General features: G+C 38.5%; 1 protein-coding gene across 1 annotated transcript; it reads right to left on the minus strand.

The window, feature by feature from the left end:
• Positions 1–937: 937 nt before the first annotated feature.
• Positions 938–17948, minus strand: synj2bp (synaptojanin 2 binding protein). The gene is made up of 4 exons (XM_043698128.2): positions 17783–17948; positions 9012–9148; positions 6830–6925; positions 938–4760 (listed from the first exon to the last, which is right to left on the minus strand). Exons 1-4 carry the CDS (start codon positions 17841–17843, stop codon positions 4644–4646), a joined length of 411 nt encoding a protein of 136 aa, XP_043554063.2. The 5' UTR covers positions 17844–17948; the 3' UTR covers positions 938–4643.
• Positions 17949–19034: the final 1086 nt, after the last annotated feature.

Genomic DNA, 19034 nt, shown 5'->3' on the forward strand with positions numbered 1-19034 from the left:
AGGACAAAGCGATGCTTATCCAAATGCAGACAGATGGTGGTAATATGGGAGGATATTTGTTAATCTCAAATAATTTAACTAATCTTCTCCAAACAATATTTGAATTTTAGTACACAAAATCAAAGTTGATTCACTCTGAGATACTGATTTCTTAAACTATTTAATATTTAATTTCTCTAATTTTATGCATTTACAAATTGACAGATACGCTTATCTCCCTTATCAAGAAACAACTTATCAGGATACCTTTTGAACAGACCCAAACAACTGTTAATTGCTGTTTCGATGCTGCAACAAATTGGATAGGCATTGGATTACCTGACAGGGTATCCGTTTAGTGTGGTAAAACATAACATAATGTTACAAACCTACTTCCATCTCTCTCTCTCTCTGCTCTTCCTTTTGCAGAAAGCATCAAGCATACATTAAAACCCTTTTGGTGGCACCGAAGAAAAGTGCAGCGAAACCTTTTCTAAGCAGGATACACTTGCAATATCAGAAAAGATGGTTGATACAAAGGAACTGCGAGTGTTTTAACGAAAAAAGTCAGAGGTATTTGGTGTGGGTATCAACAGTTTACAACATTAAGTGTGAAAATATGGAATCACAATATTTTAACATAAAACAATTCTTTTGCCTCTGTTTTGTATCTCAGGCAAATGCTTACATTCATGGTGTTCTCCAGTTCATACACTTGTTGTAAGCATTCTAACATTCTATAATCCAGAACATAGCTTAATATGGAAGTGACATGGTCTGAAGCATTCTGGGCAGGAGATATTATTATATAGTTAGTGTTTCTAATTAAACATCTGTGTCATTACAAAAATATTGGGGGGGTTGTATGCAATTTCCACCAGTTTGAAAAAGTTGTAACAGACGATAGTATAATTCACTTCAAATGAGTAAATAAATTAAGATTCGTTTGAAAAAAAAGTCAATATTTAACAAGTCGCTTTATGAATAGCATTACAATAAGTTCTATTTCAGACATTTCTTGTACAGGAATTGTATATAAATAAATTTGAATGTGGACATTTATTTTACAGCAGTCACAATTTTCATCAAGCAACTACTTAAACTGTAGTGACAGATTAGACCTTCATAACATGCTCATTAACATTAGCTTAGTCACAAAAGACTATTTTTTGAATCATTATACAGTTTTTAAAGTTATTTAGCAGCATTTCAGGCCAACCAAGTTACTATGTAAAAATCAAACTCTAGGATGGAAATGACCATTGATTGCACACCCATTAAAATGGTCAATTCTGGCAGTTTATTTTTACCCTCAAAGAAAAAGTTATTATATTGAAACAGATATTAAAACATCGTTAAACAGAAAATTCTTCATTACTAAAAGGACACATGTGGCATTTGTCCAACTGTAGGCACTGGGTCTAGGAAAACAGTTTCAGCACAGTTGATGTGTACAGATGCAGCAACGGTAGCATGAAAGAAACATCTACATTTGAGTTAAAGTTATCAATGATTTGGTGCACCAAATGAAGATTTTCATACCAATGTATAGCCTATATTAGCACAATATTGGAAGGTACAGTGGTGAAACATAAATTGCCATTTATGTGGCATTTACTAATCCCTTGAGTTCACACAAATTGAGGATTAAATTGGTGATGAAACACCTCTGTTATCTGACATTTACATGAAAATTATTATAAGTTTTAAATATTTTTAGCAGATCTATTATGGATTTTGTGAGGTATATTAGTTTAATAGCAGAATTATACATTTATTTTCCAAATTCAGTTATCGATTTAATGTGTGCAACTGAAACATTGTTTTTATCCTCAGAACAATTCTTGAAAGCCAATTCTTGAGGACCTTACAGGGTTACAAACAAGCTTTATGATAAAATGAAAATAACAGAATCTTGGATAATAAAAAGGATCAAGAACAAACAAAGCTAATACCAATTATGAGGGATGTACTGCTACTATAATGTTTAGTGTCCCATGTTTACTGAGCATAAATGTCTATAAACCTATATAGTACATATATATCCCTGCCTAAACATTCATCGTTGGCAAATTATTAAATAGCAAAAGATTCCGTACAGAAGCAGGGAATAGTTCAGCTAGATGGTAAGACATTTTAATTAGGTCAAGGTTTAGAATTTAACGATAGGCTCCAAATGTTCTTAGTAGCTAATACAGAGTGTCACTTACAAATATATGAAATGCGAATTTGAATTTATAATCAGATTTCTGCAGATAGGACCCTATTTACTGCCAAGATACACTTTATATTGAAGTACTCTTTTACTTAAGAGACGTATGAGCAGCATATTCTAACCCTATCACAAGATGTGCAGGGTGTAACTTGAAAATGTTTCTGCATGAGCCCTTGTCACTACTACAGATGAAGTTCTTTAAGAATTCCAGTGGAAATGAAGTCATATTTTCTTTAAATTTAAGAAGCAAAACTTTGCTATTTGATTTGCTATTCAAACCACATGAATTGAGTAGAGATGTGAAGATAACTTGAATTTTCTCCTCTAACCCAAAGCAATATACATTCTATTGGTCTAATATATACAATCCCACAAATCTCTGTAGGTGGTGTGGTACTAACATGTCAACTAAATTTGGGTTAAAGCATAAAGCATAAAAGCACAACCCCAATTATGTATTTGGTACAATATTTGCTTTTTTAAAAAAAACACAAAAATAGATTTGTAATAAAATAGGCTTCAAATGAAAAAACACACAAAAGGCTTGTGATCACCTTACGTGAATGTACGCTGGGAAAGTATTGATATGTCGGTATACCAATGCCGGTATACCTTACCAACAAGAGGCAACGGTTAAATCAGTTTTGCCTATTTTCAGACATGCCTGCTCGAGGGGATTAGTGCTCAAACAAAGCAAAGCACATTATCTATTTTATTCCCTTTCAGGATTGTTGAATCTCCAAAAGGAAAGGGAAAAGAATGTATACTTCTGCTGAGACTGTTTGTCAGTTATCTGCCACAAAGTAGCCATTTGTATTTCGCAAATACACATCTACTTTAATCAATGATTAGTGCACTGTCAATGCTAGCATTTAAGTATTAAAATTACTGGGAAAGAAAAGACAGAGAAAGCACATGTCATTTTTGTGGGCCACAGGCAGTCTGAACAGAGGTCACATAATTGTTGGTCACACCTGCAGACAAAGGACAGAAATTATTATTCAGCAGTTACGCAGTTTATTCAAAAAAACTGATAGCATTTGGCAAGTAAAGTCATTCCATTATTCAATTAGTTGGCAACAAGTCTCACAGTTTCTTCCAACTGGAACAGTAGGTCAGTGAGCCCCAAAGGCTTATCCACAATTTTCACCATTGCTTGGTGAAGTGATGTGACTCAAGCAGGGTCAGCAATTGTATTAGCCTATGGCAACATTTGACAGGTAGTATATCCAGCAGCCAAAGGACCTGCACCAGAGTAATCATCTGAAGCACTACATATATAATTAACTGCCAGCAGATAAACATTTATATGCTGAAAGAGACACATAGTTTTAAAGTTATGGAATGCTCATGTTTATATGCAGAACTAGTTTCTTAGGGATTTGTCCGACACTTGTACTTAAGAACAGTGTGAAGGAAGCCTACTAGGGCAACAAAACATCTAAATTGTAATATAATATAGAAAGGATAAAAACCTTTTATACGAAAATTAACCAAGTTAAAAGTATCCCATTCCACAAAAGATCACATTAAAACTTGCCAATTAGGTGACACTTATAGTACCCAAAATTACAAAAAATTATTTGATTTTAATACAAAGGCTGTAGTGAAAATTAAGAATGACAGAAAACAAAACAAGTAACATAGCATACTATAAACTCTCATACTGGCATCTGTCAACAGTTGAGTCTATGTTTTCATGTGCTTTGTCTAAAAAAGCCGAGTTAAAAAATTACAAAGGTATCTTTGATTGTACACTGTTGTAATGACTATGGAAATTTGCTAAGTGAAATACTATACCATTATTTTGTCCATACTTATTGTATGTTTTAAAATAGTTCAATCACATTTTGAGAAATGAGATTTCATCCGAACAAAATAATGCAGGTATTACATTTGCCAACAGATTTCTCAACTGTTTATGGACAGTACTTACAAAAGCAGCTGTTGATAGACATTAACAGTCTGAATGTTGATTATTAATCTGGATTCTAAACACTATCCACTCCAGTGTATAAGAGATCACACATGCAGTTTATTGAATTTTCTAAAAATTTAACTTAATTTTTCCAAGTCATATAACTGTGAAATCCTTACTTGATTGATTACTCCTGCAGAATCTTCCAAGTGTCTTTACAAAAATTTCAAGTACATAGGTTACACTGTCATTCATGTTTGTGTCTTAAAATTTATAGTAGATGTTTAATTGTCTGTTACAAAAATAAATTACATCCAGGAGATAAAAGGAAGTAGTTGCAAGGTGATAAACTGGCAATTTATTATCTGTGGTCTATAAATGACTCAGCCATTCTGTACATATTCCCTTTACAATCCTATAATAGTTAACAAATGTCAAAGTTAACATCTGGCTAGCCACTCAACCAGCAGCAAATATTGGGAATTAAACATTATTGCCCTACAGGAAAAGACATCAGTTTTTTTTTCATTTTTATAACTTATGACGATATTTCATGTATACAACCATTGCCAACACTGATATACCCAGCGCTGTCAGTACTAGTGATGAGAAACCAGAGATGTGGATTTGGTTATTCTTGGATTTTATCTGAAAGAAAACATTAAATATATTACTGGATTGTAATTAACATCAAAATATCTAAACTGCACTTTGAAGTGTTCAAAGTACTATCTATATTTCCGAGACTTCAGTTTTATCACCATTTTGGGTGCTAACATACTGATTATTTCCCATTAGCCTCTGAACTCTCAGCAATCTGTAACAATGAAAACACTGTCCTGTACCATTAATCTTAAAAAGTTGATTTCAAAAATACTTGTGTTTTTTCTAAAAAATAAAGGCCAAGGTAAGCTTTAATTTGCCTTCGGTACATTTTCACTGACCACTTGTGAAGTTGTTTATTGTTTTTTCTGTTGCCCAGGCCACCTTTGAGCTATTTGGTTGATAAACAGATTTTGCCAGTGGATCTGGATTATCCACTGGGAGTAAATCTAATGCAACTCTTTTGCTTTCATCTGCTTGTTGTACTGTTTGTTTCCACTTGGTTGCTACAAAATTTCGAATGACATTACAGCAGAAACTCACAATCAGCCACACTTGGTTATTTAGGAATTTAGGAAGGTAGAAGTAATTTTTCTCACCTAATGTATTTACAGTGGCATTGTTAAATATCTGAACTGGGAAAAAAACAGACCAGCTAGCAAGAACAGTGGCTCATTGGTTAGCATTGCTGTCTCACAGCACCGAGGACAGGGGTTCAATTCCCACCTCAGAATTCTATCAATCTGAGCTGTGAATACACACAACTGAGCATCCACAGTTGTCTAGAATAAGGATTGCAAGATTTCACAGGGTCTCAAGCAATAAAATTTCTCTTGATCACATGCCTAAAGGGACACCCATTACTCAAATCACAGAATCCTAGAATCCCTACAGTGTGGAAATAGGCCATTTGGCCCAACAAGTCCACACCAACCCTCCGAAAAGCATCCCACCCAGGCCCATTTCCCTAACTAATGCATCTAACCTACGCATTCCTGAACACTCTGGGCAATTCAGCATGGCCAATTCACCCAACCTGCACATCTTTGGACTGTGGGAGGAAACCGGAGCACCTGGAGTAAACCAACGCAAACACAGGGAGAATGTGCAAACCCCACAGACAGTCGCCCAAGGCTGGAATCAAACTCAGATCGTTGGCGCTGTGAGGCAGCAGTGCTAACCACTGAGCCATCGATATGACCCTTCGTTCTGCATTCTCTACCAAGGTGTCTCAGAATATTACTGTGTGCCATAAACTCATTCTTCTAAACTCATGTTATGTTGTAGACATAGTGGGTGAACTGCCTTTCTTCTGCACTGTAACCATTGTGATTTTATGATACTGATCTCAATGGCACTTTCCAAGAACTTGCATTTCATGGAATCCCTACAGTGTGGAATCAGGCCATTCGGCCCACTGAGTCCATATTGACCATGCAAAGAGCATCCTACCCAGGCCACTACCCCACCCCTGTAACTCTGCATTTCCCTTGGCTAATCAACCTTGACTACACATCGCTGGACTACACTACGTGCAATTTCAGTAGCCAATCCATCTAACCCTCTCATCTTTGGACAGTGGGAGAAGACTGGAGCACCCACAGAAAGCCCATGCAGGCCTGGGGAGAATGCGCAAATTCCACATAGACAATGGAGCCAAAGTTCCACCGGCAGCGATGAGATCATTATCAGAGATAATGTGTTTTAGTGATGTTGGTTAAGGGATAAATATTTAACAGGAGAGATGTCCTCACTTTCACTTGAGGTGCAATGGGATCTTTATATCTCAGTCAATTTAGTATCACATTTGAAAGAGGGCACACACGGCTGTCTATCAGTGTTCAGTGACTGAGTCTGTGGTCCTCTGACTCAACAGGCATGTGTACTATCACTATACCAAGGTGGACAGCAAGGGCCAGTCAATAACTCATGTGTCATTACATATAGTATTTCCTTAGACAAGTGGTACTTAAGATAGAGGATTCAAAACAATATCAACACATCTAAAAGAATTGCCAAAAAAATTAAATGCCACTGGTTTCTTGCAAGAAGTAGAACCAAGAAACTCCTGATGGAATCAGAGAGTAGAAATTGGGCCAACATACATACTTTACCTTTTTTAAGACTAGTAGTGTCACCTCGTCACCAGCATTTCGAAATATTTCCACTGCTTCCTGATGAGTCAAGTTGCAGAGCTCTCGCCCATTGATCTAATTGACAGAGGAAATTTATTTTAAAAGGATACAGGTTTATACAAAGTTGTGATGGTGGAAAATATGTCTAATACAGCACAGCAAACTGCATAATCTTAAAGTCAAAAGATTACTTATCTTCTATTGGAACACTTACTGGAGCCATTCAATCATTCCCACAGGGAAACCAACTTCAATTGTGTATTTACAAAGGAGGTAGATCAGTAACATTTAATTTGGTATTCTGCTATAAAGGTGTTCCTAAGTTCAATTTAGTCAATGATAAGTCTGTATGGGAACAGAATCATTCCCACTTCTGAATGCTATCCAGTGAAACATATGATGAGTGCTGCTTTAAAGTACATCACAATCAAAACATCAACCAATATTTAAAATCATCAATTGAACACAGTGACAAAGGTCAGTATTATTGGCAAAGAACCCTCCCCCAAGCTACAAACAAATAATCACAATGTGGTAACAGCACAGGGCACCATACAGTCCACTGTGCTCAGCCAAGTGTCTGTAAAAGAATCTTAATTAGTCTTACTCATCTGCTGTTTGCCTTTGGGCCTGCAGTTTCTCTCATTTCAGGTGCATGTCCAATTCCTGCCTGAAAGCCCTCATTGTGTCTGCCTCCATCATACTCTCTGATTGTGCATTTCAAAACTTAACCACTCACTAAAAAATGTTTTCTTCATTTTGCTGTTGGCCCTTTTCGAATTCAGTTTATAGCGATGCTTTCTGGTTCTTCAGCCCTTCAGCAAAGGGAGTTGTTTATATCTATTCTGCCTAGATCATTTATGATTTTGAACACTTTCATATCTCCTTTCAAACTTTTCTTTAGAAACAGCAACCTTAACTTGTGTAAGATAATCATGTAGCTCAAATTCCTTATCACTGAAACTAATCCTTTACAGTTTTTCTGCATCCTCTCTGAATTCTATATATCCTTTTTAACACCCACTGCCCTGAATCAGACAATTTTCCAGTTATGCCAGAACCTGAGTTTTAACTTCTCTTATAACTTCTTTGCTTTCATTTCGAAAGCCAAGAATCTAATTGCTCTTTTAAACCATTTTCTAAACTACTTTAAGTGATGTGTGCACTTATGCTCCTGGATTGCTCTGTTCCTGCACTCCTTTCAAAATTGTATCCTTTATCTTATCTTGCCTCTCCTTGCTTTACCTACCAAAATGTACAACTTCAATCTTATTTGAATAAAGTTTCATGTGCTACGTGCCTGCATTCCATTTCATGTCTATCAATACTCTTCAGAGCTCACAATACTTCCTAGTTGTATGTCATCTACAACTTTTACAATTATGCCCTGTACACCCAAATCTCATCAATATACATCAAGAAATCAGTGGCCCTAGTACAAATCCCATTGTTTGCCTTCACCAGTCCAAACAAAAATTGATCATTACTCAATTTCATGTCACGTTGCCGATTTTCACATCCATGCTACCATTCTCCTTTTTATTCCACTGGCTACAATTTTGCTCCGAAGTTAATTCAGCAAGCACCTTTTGAAGCCCATACAGTGTACACACTGGAAAGTAAAAAATGGCCATCATTACGTCAAATAGCCCAGCAGCACAAGCTGCAACTAGTGGACCTACTCAAGAAAGAGCAAAATTCACAGAACGCTAACCCGACAGCTGTCACCAACTTCAGTATATTAAAGGAGCTGTGACAGTGGAGAATTGTGAAATTGAAAAATGACAATGGAGACATTCCACTTTTAAGTATCCTTCCAAAAATACAGCTGTATCATTCCTTGATTCATGGCAGATAATTCATGTTTCTGTTTCATTTCACTTCTTTAACTGAAAGGCACCACCACAAACCTCTTCTCTCTTATTGCAGGACTTCTGAGTTAGTTAGTACATCAGGTAAAACAGATTACATAGGGGTGAGAAGCAGGATTTTTGAATTTACACCAAATAGAATATTGGATGAGTCAGCCTTTATAGACCTTGTCCATGAAACTAATGGCAAGAAAATAAAGGTGGGAGTGTAAAGACCAGCTAATCTAATATGACACACTTTAAACCACTCCTCAACAAAGAGCTCAAAATAAACACGTTGGATGCCTTACTGCTAAGATTTGGTCTTGCTCCTTTAAATGTCCATCAAGAGCTGCAGGTCCATCTTCTTTAATTTTGGTAACATAGATTGCAGAATCATTACAAAAGTACCGGTGGTCAGTTCCTCCGATAATATTGAATCCCAACCCTATATAAGAAATAAAGGACACAGACAAACCTGGTCACAAGTGGGATAAAGCTTGTTCAAACATCTGCCAATGACTATTAAACTACAAATTCCTCAAATAAATTGAATATTTGCAATAAACTCCATTTCTTCAACAAAACATTCACCCAACGATAGCGCTTTGAGCAACTTTAAACAGTGCATATGTATTTAGAGATGGGTTAGATCAATTCCAGAGTTTGATGAACAAATAAAAGTCTTGTTGGAAATAATGAGCAATAATGCAATATCCCACTTCTGATTTTTAATCAAAATGGAGCAGTTTTCATGCTCTGCATTTATTGAGAATAATGCTGAACCCGAAAAACTGTAAAGTGCCTCAGTGGAAGTGAGATGTTGTTACTCCAGCTTGCATTGGGTTTCACAGCAACACTGGAGCAGGCTAGGATTAAAATGGTGGCACGAGAGTTCAACAGTCTATTTGAAATAGCAAGCAACTAGATTAGATTGCTGGATTCATTCTTATAGACAGAGCGGAGGTGTTCCACAAAGCAGTCACTCGGTCTGTGTTTGATCTTGCCAATATGAAGGAAACTGTACCGTGAGCATTGTTCAACATCCTGCTTCACCATTTAGCTAACAGCTTAGATTTCACTGAGCTGAATGAACAGGGCAAATAACTTAAAATTAGATTAATTCTTGAGAAATAGTAACAAATATGAGGAAGTATAAATTAGCAGGTGAATTTAGTCTCAAATCAGGAAAAGAACAAGGATTAAAAAGCGAATTTAAAGGAAAAAGACTTACATTTCTATAGTTACTTTTCATAATCACAGGAAATCTCAAAGCCCTTTACAGCCAATTAAATACTTTTAAGTGCAGATATGATTGAAATGCAGAAAATATGGCAACCTATTGGCACACAGCAAGCTCACACAAACAGCAATGCAAAAATGCCCACAAATATTTGCGATGTGGACTGAGGTATAAGTACTGGGACAGGACATTGGGAAAACTCCCCTGATCTTCCTTAAAATATTATAGAATTTTTTACATTCACTTGAGGGCAGATAAAACCTTGATGTAACATCACATCCAAAAGGCTGCACCTCTGACAATGATGAAGCCTCCATACAGTCAGTTATAATTTTGAATGCTCAAGTCTGGAATGGGACATGTGTCATAGCTGAAAATAAATAAGCAAAAAATAAAGTCTTAAACATGTTATGTTAAAATTTCAAACAATTAAAACACGAAGGAATGAGACACCACACTTGTGTATTTAATTTTTAGTGCCGGGGTTGGTAGCACAAATTGACAATCATCACACCATTAAAGAGAGTAGTGTGTGCACAATGGAAAGACCCAACTTGACTGTCACTTTGATTTGCATCTACAGTGCAATCACAGCAACTTCACAACATTCAAATATCAATGAAGCAGATAGCAAGATGTCTTTCGTTACAATAACAGCACAGCAGCATAATTCAAACACAGCAACTTTTAGACTGTGGCATTTAATTGCACTGCAGCCTGCTAACTAAGGCTACTGCAACCATTTACACATTAATTGCCAGTGAAATAATTCCACAGAAGTCAGTATCCCATCACTTAGTCACCCTTTATTGATTTGTGCATAGTACTTGACGCTTGTCTGGCTCCTCCCAGAGTGACCAGAACCTCTGGCACTGCAGTTTATATATTTCAGCCAGGACTCCCTGATTAACCTAGGTTAACAGCCCTAGTCAGGGAACTCATTCTATGAACCACCTGGCTGACCTCATTACAATCACTACAGCCAGCACTGCTAACCTTATCACTAATTTAATAGGAAAATCTGAGCTAAAATGCACGGTAATTAGTACTCAATTTCCTATTTCAATTCATTTTAAAAATGTATGGACATGCAAATTGATTGCAAACTAAATATTGCACAAACATTAGGTTACGTAAGTGAACGTGCATATCCAAAGAATATAGTGTTGAGCAGATTTCTTAATGGAAACCACAACTGCTGAACAAATGCAATTTCTCTAAATAATAGCAGCAGATAAGGCAAACTGCATTCTTTACAGATAGACATGGTTTTACGTATTTGGTGTGCCCTTATTTTCACAATGCTCATTGTGCACATTGTAAAATATTTCCAACAATCTTGAAGAGCCAACTGAAATCAATTCAACTGCAACAATACAAAGAATAACCTCCTGTGGTCCAACAGTCTGTTCTCTAAACACAGACTCTTCACAATCTAAATTGCTATTTTAATTCAAACAATTCACACACTCATTTACAGAAGTGTACTTTCAGCTCTGTAGTTTTGAATTAAATATTTCAACATCTCCCATGAACAATTTAACATCTGAATAGAATGAGATGCCACACAGTTTAAATTGCTCACTGCTGGGTTAGAGAGTTTGATCAGCACTGTGTAACAATTACCCGGTTATTGGAAAAGTACTTGCATTTGATTACAAAGGCTTAACTTTCTATGCCAAGTATAATATCCAATTAGTGTGTGAATCAAACAAGTTCTTAATACTGGCTGGAGAGGTGGCTCTTGGACAAGAAAAACAGCAGAATGGCTTCAATCAACCAGTAATTTCTAGAGATTTATAACACAGAGTAGGTTGTATATTAATAATAGCCTGTCATTAACATACTGTAAATGCCCAGCAAGATTCAGCCTCAGTAATACAGTCTGCCTTAAGGAAAATAGTTAAATTTCTTTAGCAAAATATACTTCATGACATAACAACTGTTACCCTGCAAAACAATATATCATCTAAATACATACTTCTCCAATTCCTCTTAAATGTTTCAATTGAATCTGCCTTCACCACACTTCGAAGCAGTGCATCTTTAATCTGAACCATTCCATTTTTGTCAACAAGTTTTTCTTTTAATTTTGCTTCTTTTGCACATCATTTTGAAATTGTGCCCTCTCATTTTTGATCCTTTTATAAGCAGGACCAGTTTCGCCCCAACTAGTCAATCCAGGGTGATTTTGAAAACTTCTATAGATCTCCTCTTCGCTGCCTTCTCTGCAAAAAGAACAGTCCCAAACTCACTCATCTATCTTCATAACTGAAGTGTCTAACCCACAGAACTATTCTTATAAATCACTTCTGCACTCGCTCCAATACCTTGACATTCTTAAAGTAACATGTGCCCTTTCCTCCTCAGTTTACCATGCTCCCAAACTTGTTATCTTCAACAAACTTTCAAATTGTCCTGTACACACCAAGAGATAAACCACAAACTTATGAGGATAAGAAAGGGCCCAATACTGACCTTGGGGAACTCCACTCAAACTTTTTCTTGAGTCTGAAAAATATCCATTGACCATTTCTATTTCTTACCATTAAGCCAATTTTCTATCCAGATTGCTATTGTCCTTTTTATTCTATGACCTATAACTATTCTCAGATGTCTGCTGCATGGCACTGTATTGAACACTTGCTGGAAGTTCATGAAGACTATATCAACAGTATTATCCTCACTGACCTTTATGTTATTTATTCAAAATACTCCAGCAAGTTACTCAATTTCCTCAATAACATCAATGCTGACTCTTCCTAGTCAACTCATGCTTTTTCCACATGACTGTTAATTCTATCCTGACCAACTGTTTAAGGAACCATCCCCATCGCTGACGCTAAGCTAACTAAGTCTGCGATTGTTGGGCTTATTTTTTCCCCATTTCCCACAGTATAAATCCTCTACATAAACTACACTGTGCAAGATGTAATTCCCAGCCCTGAATCTTCTGTAGCCATGTCTCAGTAATCCTTACATTGGCTTCCTTCTGATGCTGCAGCTCCTCTTTCACAATCACTGTGTAAATTGTGTTGGATATTTTAACTCTTTTAAAAGGGTTCTCACTTTTCAACATTAATATGCAGTTCAACAACATGAATTGGGCAAAGATAATGCAGAACTCAATTCTGATGGGTTTTTGCATATTGCTTCTCAATCTTCTGTGTATTTTGCAATTTTAGTGTTTTCCTATTGGTTTGTGTCTTTTCGTATTTTCCATTTTTGCTGCTGTGAGAATTCTTCAGCTATGAATATTAAAAGAACAGGTGCAGTAATAAGAATGTGAAAGGAAATTCTAAGAGACACATGGGGGAAGAAAAATGGAACAGGTAGATCAAAGCTCTCTAGGCCTGTTGCCTGGTAAAGGACCTGGTAAAGGTGATCATGTGGGGGTGACGGATGAGATCACAAGGGATTTTAAAAGAGTTAACAATATAAAGGTGAATAGAAGTGGAAACTTAGCAAGCTGCTGCAATTTTATGTCTACAAGTCGAGCCAGCTCGAACTGGATGGAAAACCTGGTGTGCAAACACAAGGAAAATCCTGACATCCCCCATCTTTCAAAACAAATGCATAGGCAATCTTGGAAAATGGGGGTGTCAAGGTATGATTAAAGTGTTCATTTTAATTTACCATTAGGAATTCAACTGTGACCTATATCAAATGCTTCCAGAAGCAGTCTAGCTGTATACCAAATGAGACAATGAGTTATCAACATCTGTTTGGATTTCATTATGTAAATTAAAGTACTTGCTCAATGTTACATATTTCTGACTGTAATAATTCAGCTATTACTCCATCAGGGTAAAAATGGGTGCAAGAGTTCAGCTCAATTATCACAACTTGAATTATGTACTTGTTTTCTTTCAAAAAACCGCTTCTTAAATAAATACACAAATAGCAATTAACATACATATGACACATCCCTTCCAGAAACATAAATATCTTCTATACATTAACACAAAGCTTGAATGCTGGCCGGTGTTCCCATAATGTATGTGTACTGTATCTGACTTTATTCATTTAAGGATACCAGTTTATCACTGAACCAAACTATAAAGAAAGTAAGTATTTGCCAACTCAAAAGATGATAAATCATTTCTAATATTTCTGACAATAATTTACTATTTGGGAAATACCAACATTGATTAAAAATAGAACAGATGAACAATATTATGGACTATCACCCAAGCATCAACTGTGAAAATGACAAATTGAAAACAGTTCTCCAAAGGTATGCAAATTAACCAAAGTTTTGATGCAACCCAGTTGAGCATTCATATTTCCCACTATTCAAAATGAATTTCAAGTGTTTTTATTCCTCACTGTCAAAATCATTTGGTTTTCTGTGATTCAGTTGATGTAAATTGCTTGAAACCTAATAACTTATCTAAGAGGTTAATGACACAAATTAAACAGTGCAATGTTAAAATTACCCAAGTATGCACATGAACTAGAACAAAAAAAAATTAAAATGAATAGATCCGTCATCAAGATATATCTCATAGATTTAGACCAAACGATTTTGTACAATACAGTGCAAAATCCATACAATTTCATGGAATGCAATTGCCCTTGAACTAAATGGCCAACCACACTTTTAAGAATTCAGACAAGAAGAATCAAACATGTTGCTGAGAGTCTGAAGTCAGACATAGGTGTGACAAGTTTGGATGCTGGATTTCCTTCTCAAAAGGTCATTGAATCATATGAGTTTTTATGGCAATTGACTAGCTATGAATTCCAGATCTTTCATTACTCAAATGAATTTCATTAATTAATTGAATTCAAATTCTACCACTTTCCACAGTGGGATTCAAACCAGTGAACCACTGGATTACAAAACATTACCACTATGTTACCATCTCAATGCAATAGTGCACAGCATTCTAAAAAATAGGGGCCCACATAAAGTACTATAAAGAATAGAGTTATGATTATGTATGAGGAAGGTATCTGAAATTCTGCAGATAATAATGCTTTAAAATGCTAGAATTTGCATCAGTATTCCACACACTACTGAGGTTGAGTGCTTTCATTTCCCACATGTTACCTTTCCAATGTGGAGGACTATTTGTACAGTATTGTGTGCATTTTATGTTATGCACCTGATTTAGAATGCAGAATGAATTCCACATGACTAAAATTATGAATACAGAAACGCAATGAAGGTCAATCTATTCTTTTGTTTTGTATCTTTTCTCATGCTTCTTTTGCCCCTTTTCCCACCTTGTTCTGCGTTATTCCATTAACATTGTGCATCAGTAATATTCAGACCTTATCAGTGTTCTCTCCTGATTGACACTTCAAACATTTTGATTTTTGTTTTCACATTTCCAGCTTCTGCAACATTCTTCTTTGTTGTTAAACATAGAACTTACATCTATATATCATGTCAAGGAATCCCAAATGCTTCACAGGTAATGAAGTCTATGCGAGTTTTGGAACTGAGATTCCACAAATGGTACTTGTTCAAGAGAAGACCTTAGAATTATGCTGTTTGCTCTGGTAGCTACATTACTGCATTGCAATGTATGAAGCAAATAGTTCTCTATAATTTTCAAGAGTTATTTGCAGTCATGAGATCACGTTTGCACAGGTGGGGACCACAACATACCTTTTTCTCCTGAAAACCCCCTTTTCAGACACATTAATTAAACTGTGCATAGTTATCACTCAACAGCATGAAATATTTTGGAAGTAATTAAGTTGCACATGGTTGCACTGGTTCACAGATGCTTTTGCATTTTGTGATAAGTTAAGTTTAAGCAGAAACGTGCAGAACTGAAAGTAGAAACTCTTGACTGTAGTGCATTCTCATTTAGGAGAGGTGGTGGACTGAACTATAAATGCAGAGACCGAGACAATGTTCTAGGGACTTGGGTTCAAATCCTGCCATGACAGGTGGTGAATTTAAATTCAATAAAAATTTGGGATGAAGAGTCTAGTGATGACCATGAATCCATTGTCGATTGTCAGAAAAATCCATCTGATTCATTAATATACTTCAGGGAAGGAAACTGTCATTATCTGGTCTGGCCTGCAGGTGACTCCAGACCTATAGCTACTGTCCTCTGAATCATGGATTCACTGTAGGGATTCTCTTCGGCCTAGCAAGTCCACACCAACCCTCCAAAACGTACCCCCCCAGAGTCATTCCTGTTTTACCCCACATTTACCCCTGACTAATGCACCTAGCCTACACATCCCTGAACACGATGGGCAATTTAGCATGGCCAATTCACCTAACCTGCACATCTTTGGATTGTGGGGTGAAACTGGAGCACCCAGAGGAAACCCATGCAGAGAATGTGCAAACTGTGGTCAGCACAGACGAGTCAGACCGAAGGGTCTGTTTCTGTGCTGCACATCTCTATGACTCTATGCACACAGACAGTCACCTGGGGCTGGAATTGAACAAGCGTCCCTGGCGCTGTGAGGCAGCAAAGTTAACCACTGAGCCACCGTGTGCCCATGGATGGGCTATACATGCTAGCCTAGCCAGCGATGCCATCATCCTGTGAATGAGTGAATAAAATAAAATTCTCACCACCGCACCTAAATTTCTCCCTGTGCTTGGTCAGTTGATTAAATCAATTGTTTTCCAGCATTCATAGTGCTTTAATTTAACCAAACACTTTGCAAACAAACAACTTATATTCACACATCACCTGTCAGTTAGTAGAACATCCCAAGGCATATCAAAGAAATGTCAATACAAACAAAAATTGATAGTGAAACTCATAAGGAGATATTAACACAGGTGGGAGGTGGGTTTCAAGGAGTATCATAAGAGATGTGCAGTGGAATTGAGGCTTAGGAAGGGAATTCCAGAGCTTCAGTCTTTCATAGCTAAAGGCACAGCCATAGAGAGTTAACTGCTTTAAAATCAGGAATGAATGAGAGACCAGAATTGGAGGAACACAGCTATCCCAGACAGTTGTAAGGTTCAGTAAAAAAGGCAAGACTAGAGAGAGAGAGATCTTAAAGTATGGTTGAGAATTTGAAAATTAAGACATTGCGCAAGAGGGAATAACCTCAAGGAGGAATCAATTTGGTGAGGAAAGGAGTTAACGAACTGCTCAGACATGGCATGAGCTGCTGATGTCCAGGGAACAAGGTTCCAGATGGGTTTACATTAAGGCAGAAGTGGAGGATTGGGGCCCAGGGACAAGTGCATCAGCTTGATAAGCGACATGGGACAAGAGTCCCAAGTGACAACAGAATTCACCACTCCACTCTCCTCCCCTCCCCCACCCCTCACAAGTCTTTCCAATTCTTCCCCTCCCTCCCACACCACTCCCCATTTTCCACATCCCCCGACATTCCCAATTTATTCCCCACCCCTCCCCCAAGTTCCAGCCCCTCTCCCACACTCCACCCCCTCCCAAGCTCCACCCCCTCCCCAACCCCCAAGCTCCACCCCCTCCCCAACCCCCAAGCTCCACCCCCACCCCAACCCCCACCCCCTCCCCAACCCCAAGCTCCACCCCCTCCCCAACCCCAAGCTCCACCCCCTCCCCCACGCTCCACCCCCTCCCCCACACTCCACCCCCTCCCCCACACTCCACCCCCTTCCGCAAGCTCCACCCCACTCAACCCCCACGCTCCGCCCCGTCGTCACGCTCCACCTTCTCCTCCCACGATCCGCTCCCGCGCACTTCGCCATGCTCCACCCCCTCCCTCACGCCCCACCTTCTCTGACGCTCCACCCTTAACCTCACGCTCCACTCCCTTCGCCTCGCACCACCCCCTCCCCCACAGTCCTCCGCCGCCCCCACGCTCCAATCTCCATCCCTCACTCTCTCCGATGTTCCTTACCCTAATTAAATGTACCTGAAGGGCCTCGCTTGAGGCGGATTTCCTGTGTGACGGTGACGTAAGAGGCGGGGTTCATGGTGCCGGAGGCCAGGCCAGGCCCGGCCCGTGTCCTGGTCCGTTGCTCCAGGCGCCGCGAGCCCTCACGGCCTCAGTGATTCCGGAGGCCTTCCCGCGCATGCGCGCCCTGGCCCGCTGGGTGGGGCCAGGCGCGTGCGGATTAACGCATGCGCACACTCGAAGCCCGGTGCAGGGCGTGGCCTCCAGGTGGGCGGGGTCAGTGTGGGATTATGTGACCAGATCTCAGGGCAGAATATCATCTGTTGATCCATATTAACCTGATTCACAAAATATTCCATCGTTAACAAAGGACTGCAACAATGAACATTACAAGTGCAGCCCTCTGACCCAACATCTTTTCCTTGGCTTCCTCCTATCTTAGAAAAATAATCCATCTGCCAACTCATGAAAATCTACTAGCCACCCAGAAGGAAACACCAGTCAGAGAGTCATAGTATCAAATAAGACGTGTTGGTCCAACTTGCTTTGTGTACCTCAAAACAGTGTTCCAGTACAATTAATCTGTTCACTTGTTTCCTTGTTTCCATTCCAATGGGCCAAATGGCCTGCTTCCACACTGTAGGGATTCCAAGGGAGAAAATGAGGACTGCAGATGCTGGAGATCAGAGTCGAGAATATGCCCAAAACGTCGATTCTCCTGCTCCTCGGATGCTGTCTGACCTGCTGCGCTTTTCCAGCAACACATTTTCAGCTCCACACTCTCAACTGTAAGGATTCTATGGTCCGGTTGTTTGAACCCATCGCTAGCTCCAACTCATTTGCCACTCTGCCACGACCCGGTCAGCCGACTTATTCCCCTCAAGTGCACAAAACCCGGAAATTAAGGATCCCGTTTACTGAATGTGGAACTCCCAGATCAGACCAGTACCATTATTTTCAGGTTTTACTGGTTTTGTAACTTTCATCTCAGAGCTCCACTTGGTGAACTTTCCTGAACAACATCTGACAGCAGACCTTCTTTGGGAACAGAAATGCAAGAAGTTATGAACAAATTCCTATTGACAAGCCTCATCTGTCGACGTGCATGCTTTGACCATGGTGCCTGTTCAGTTGACCTCCATCCCTGGGCCAAATACAAAACTCAATTGTCACATTTACAGTTACTCAAGCAGTGCTGTAAATTAATTAGAAGTGTCTCTCCAAGGACTGAGTGACTGATTAACAACTTAAACTCAGCAATGAAGAGGCA

This window comes from Chiloscyllium plagiosum, unplaced genomic scaffold (genome assembly GCF_037043375.1).
Source record: "Chiloscyllium plagiosum isolate Xiang-an unplaced genomic scaffold, Cpla_swu_hap1 HiC_scaffold_8, whole genome shotgun sequence".
Classification (NCBI taxonomy): Eukaryota; Metazoa; Chordata; class Chondrichthyes; order Orectolobiformes; family Hemiscylliidae; genus Chiloscyllium; species Chiloscyllium plagiosum.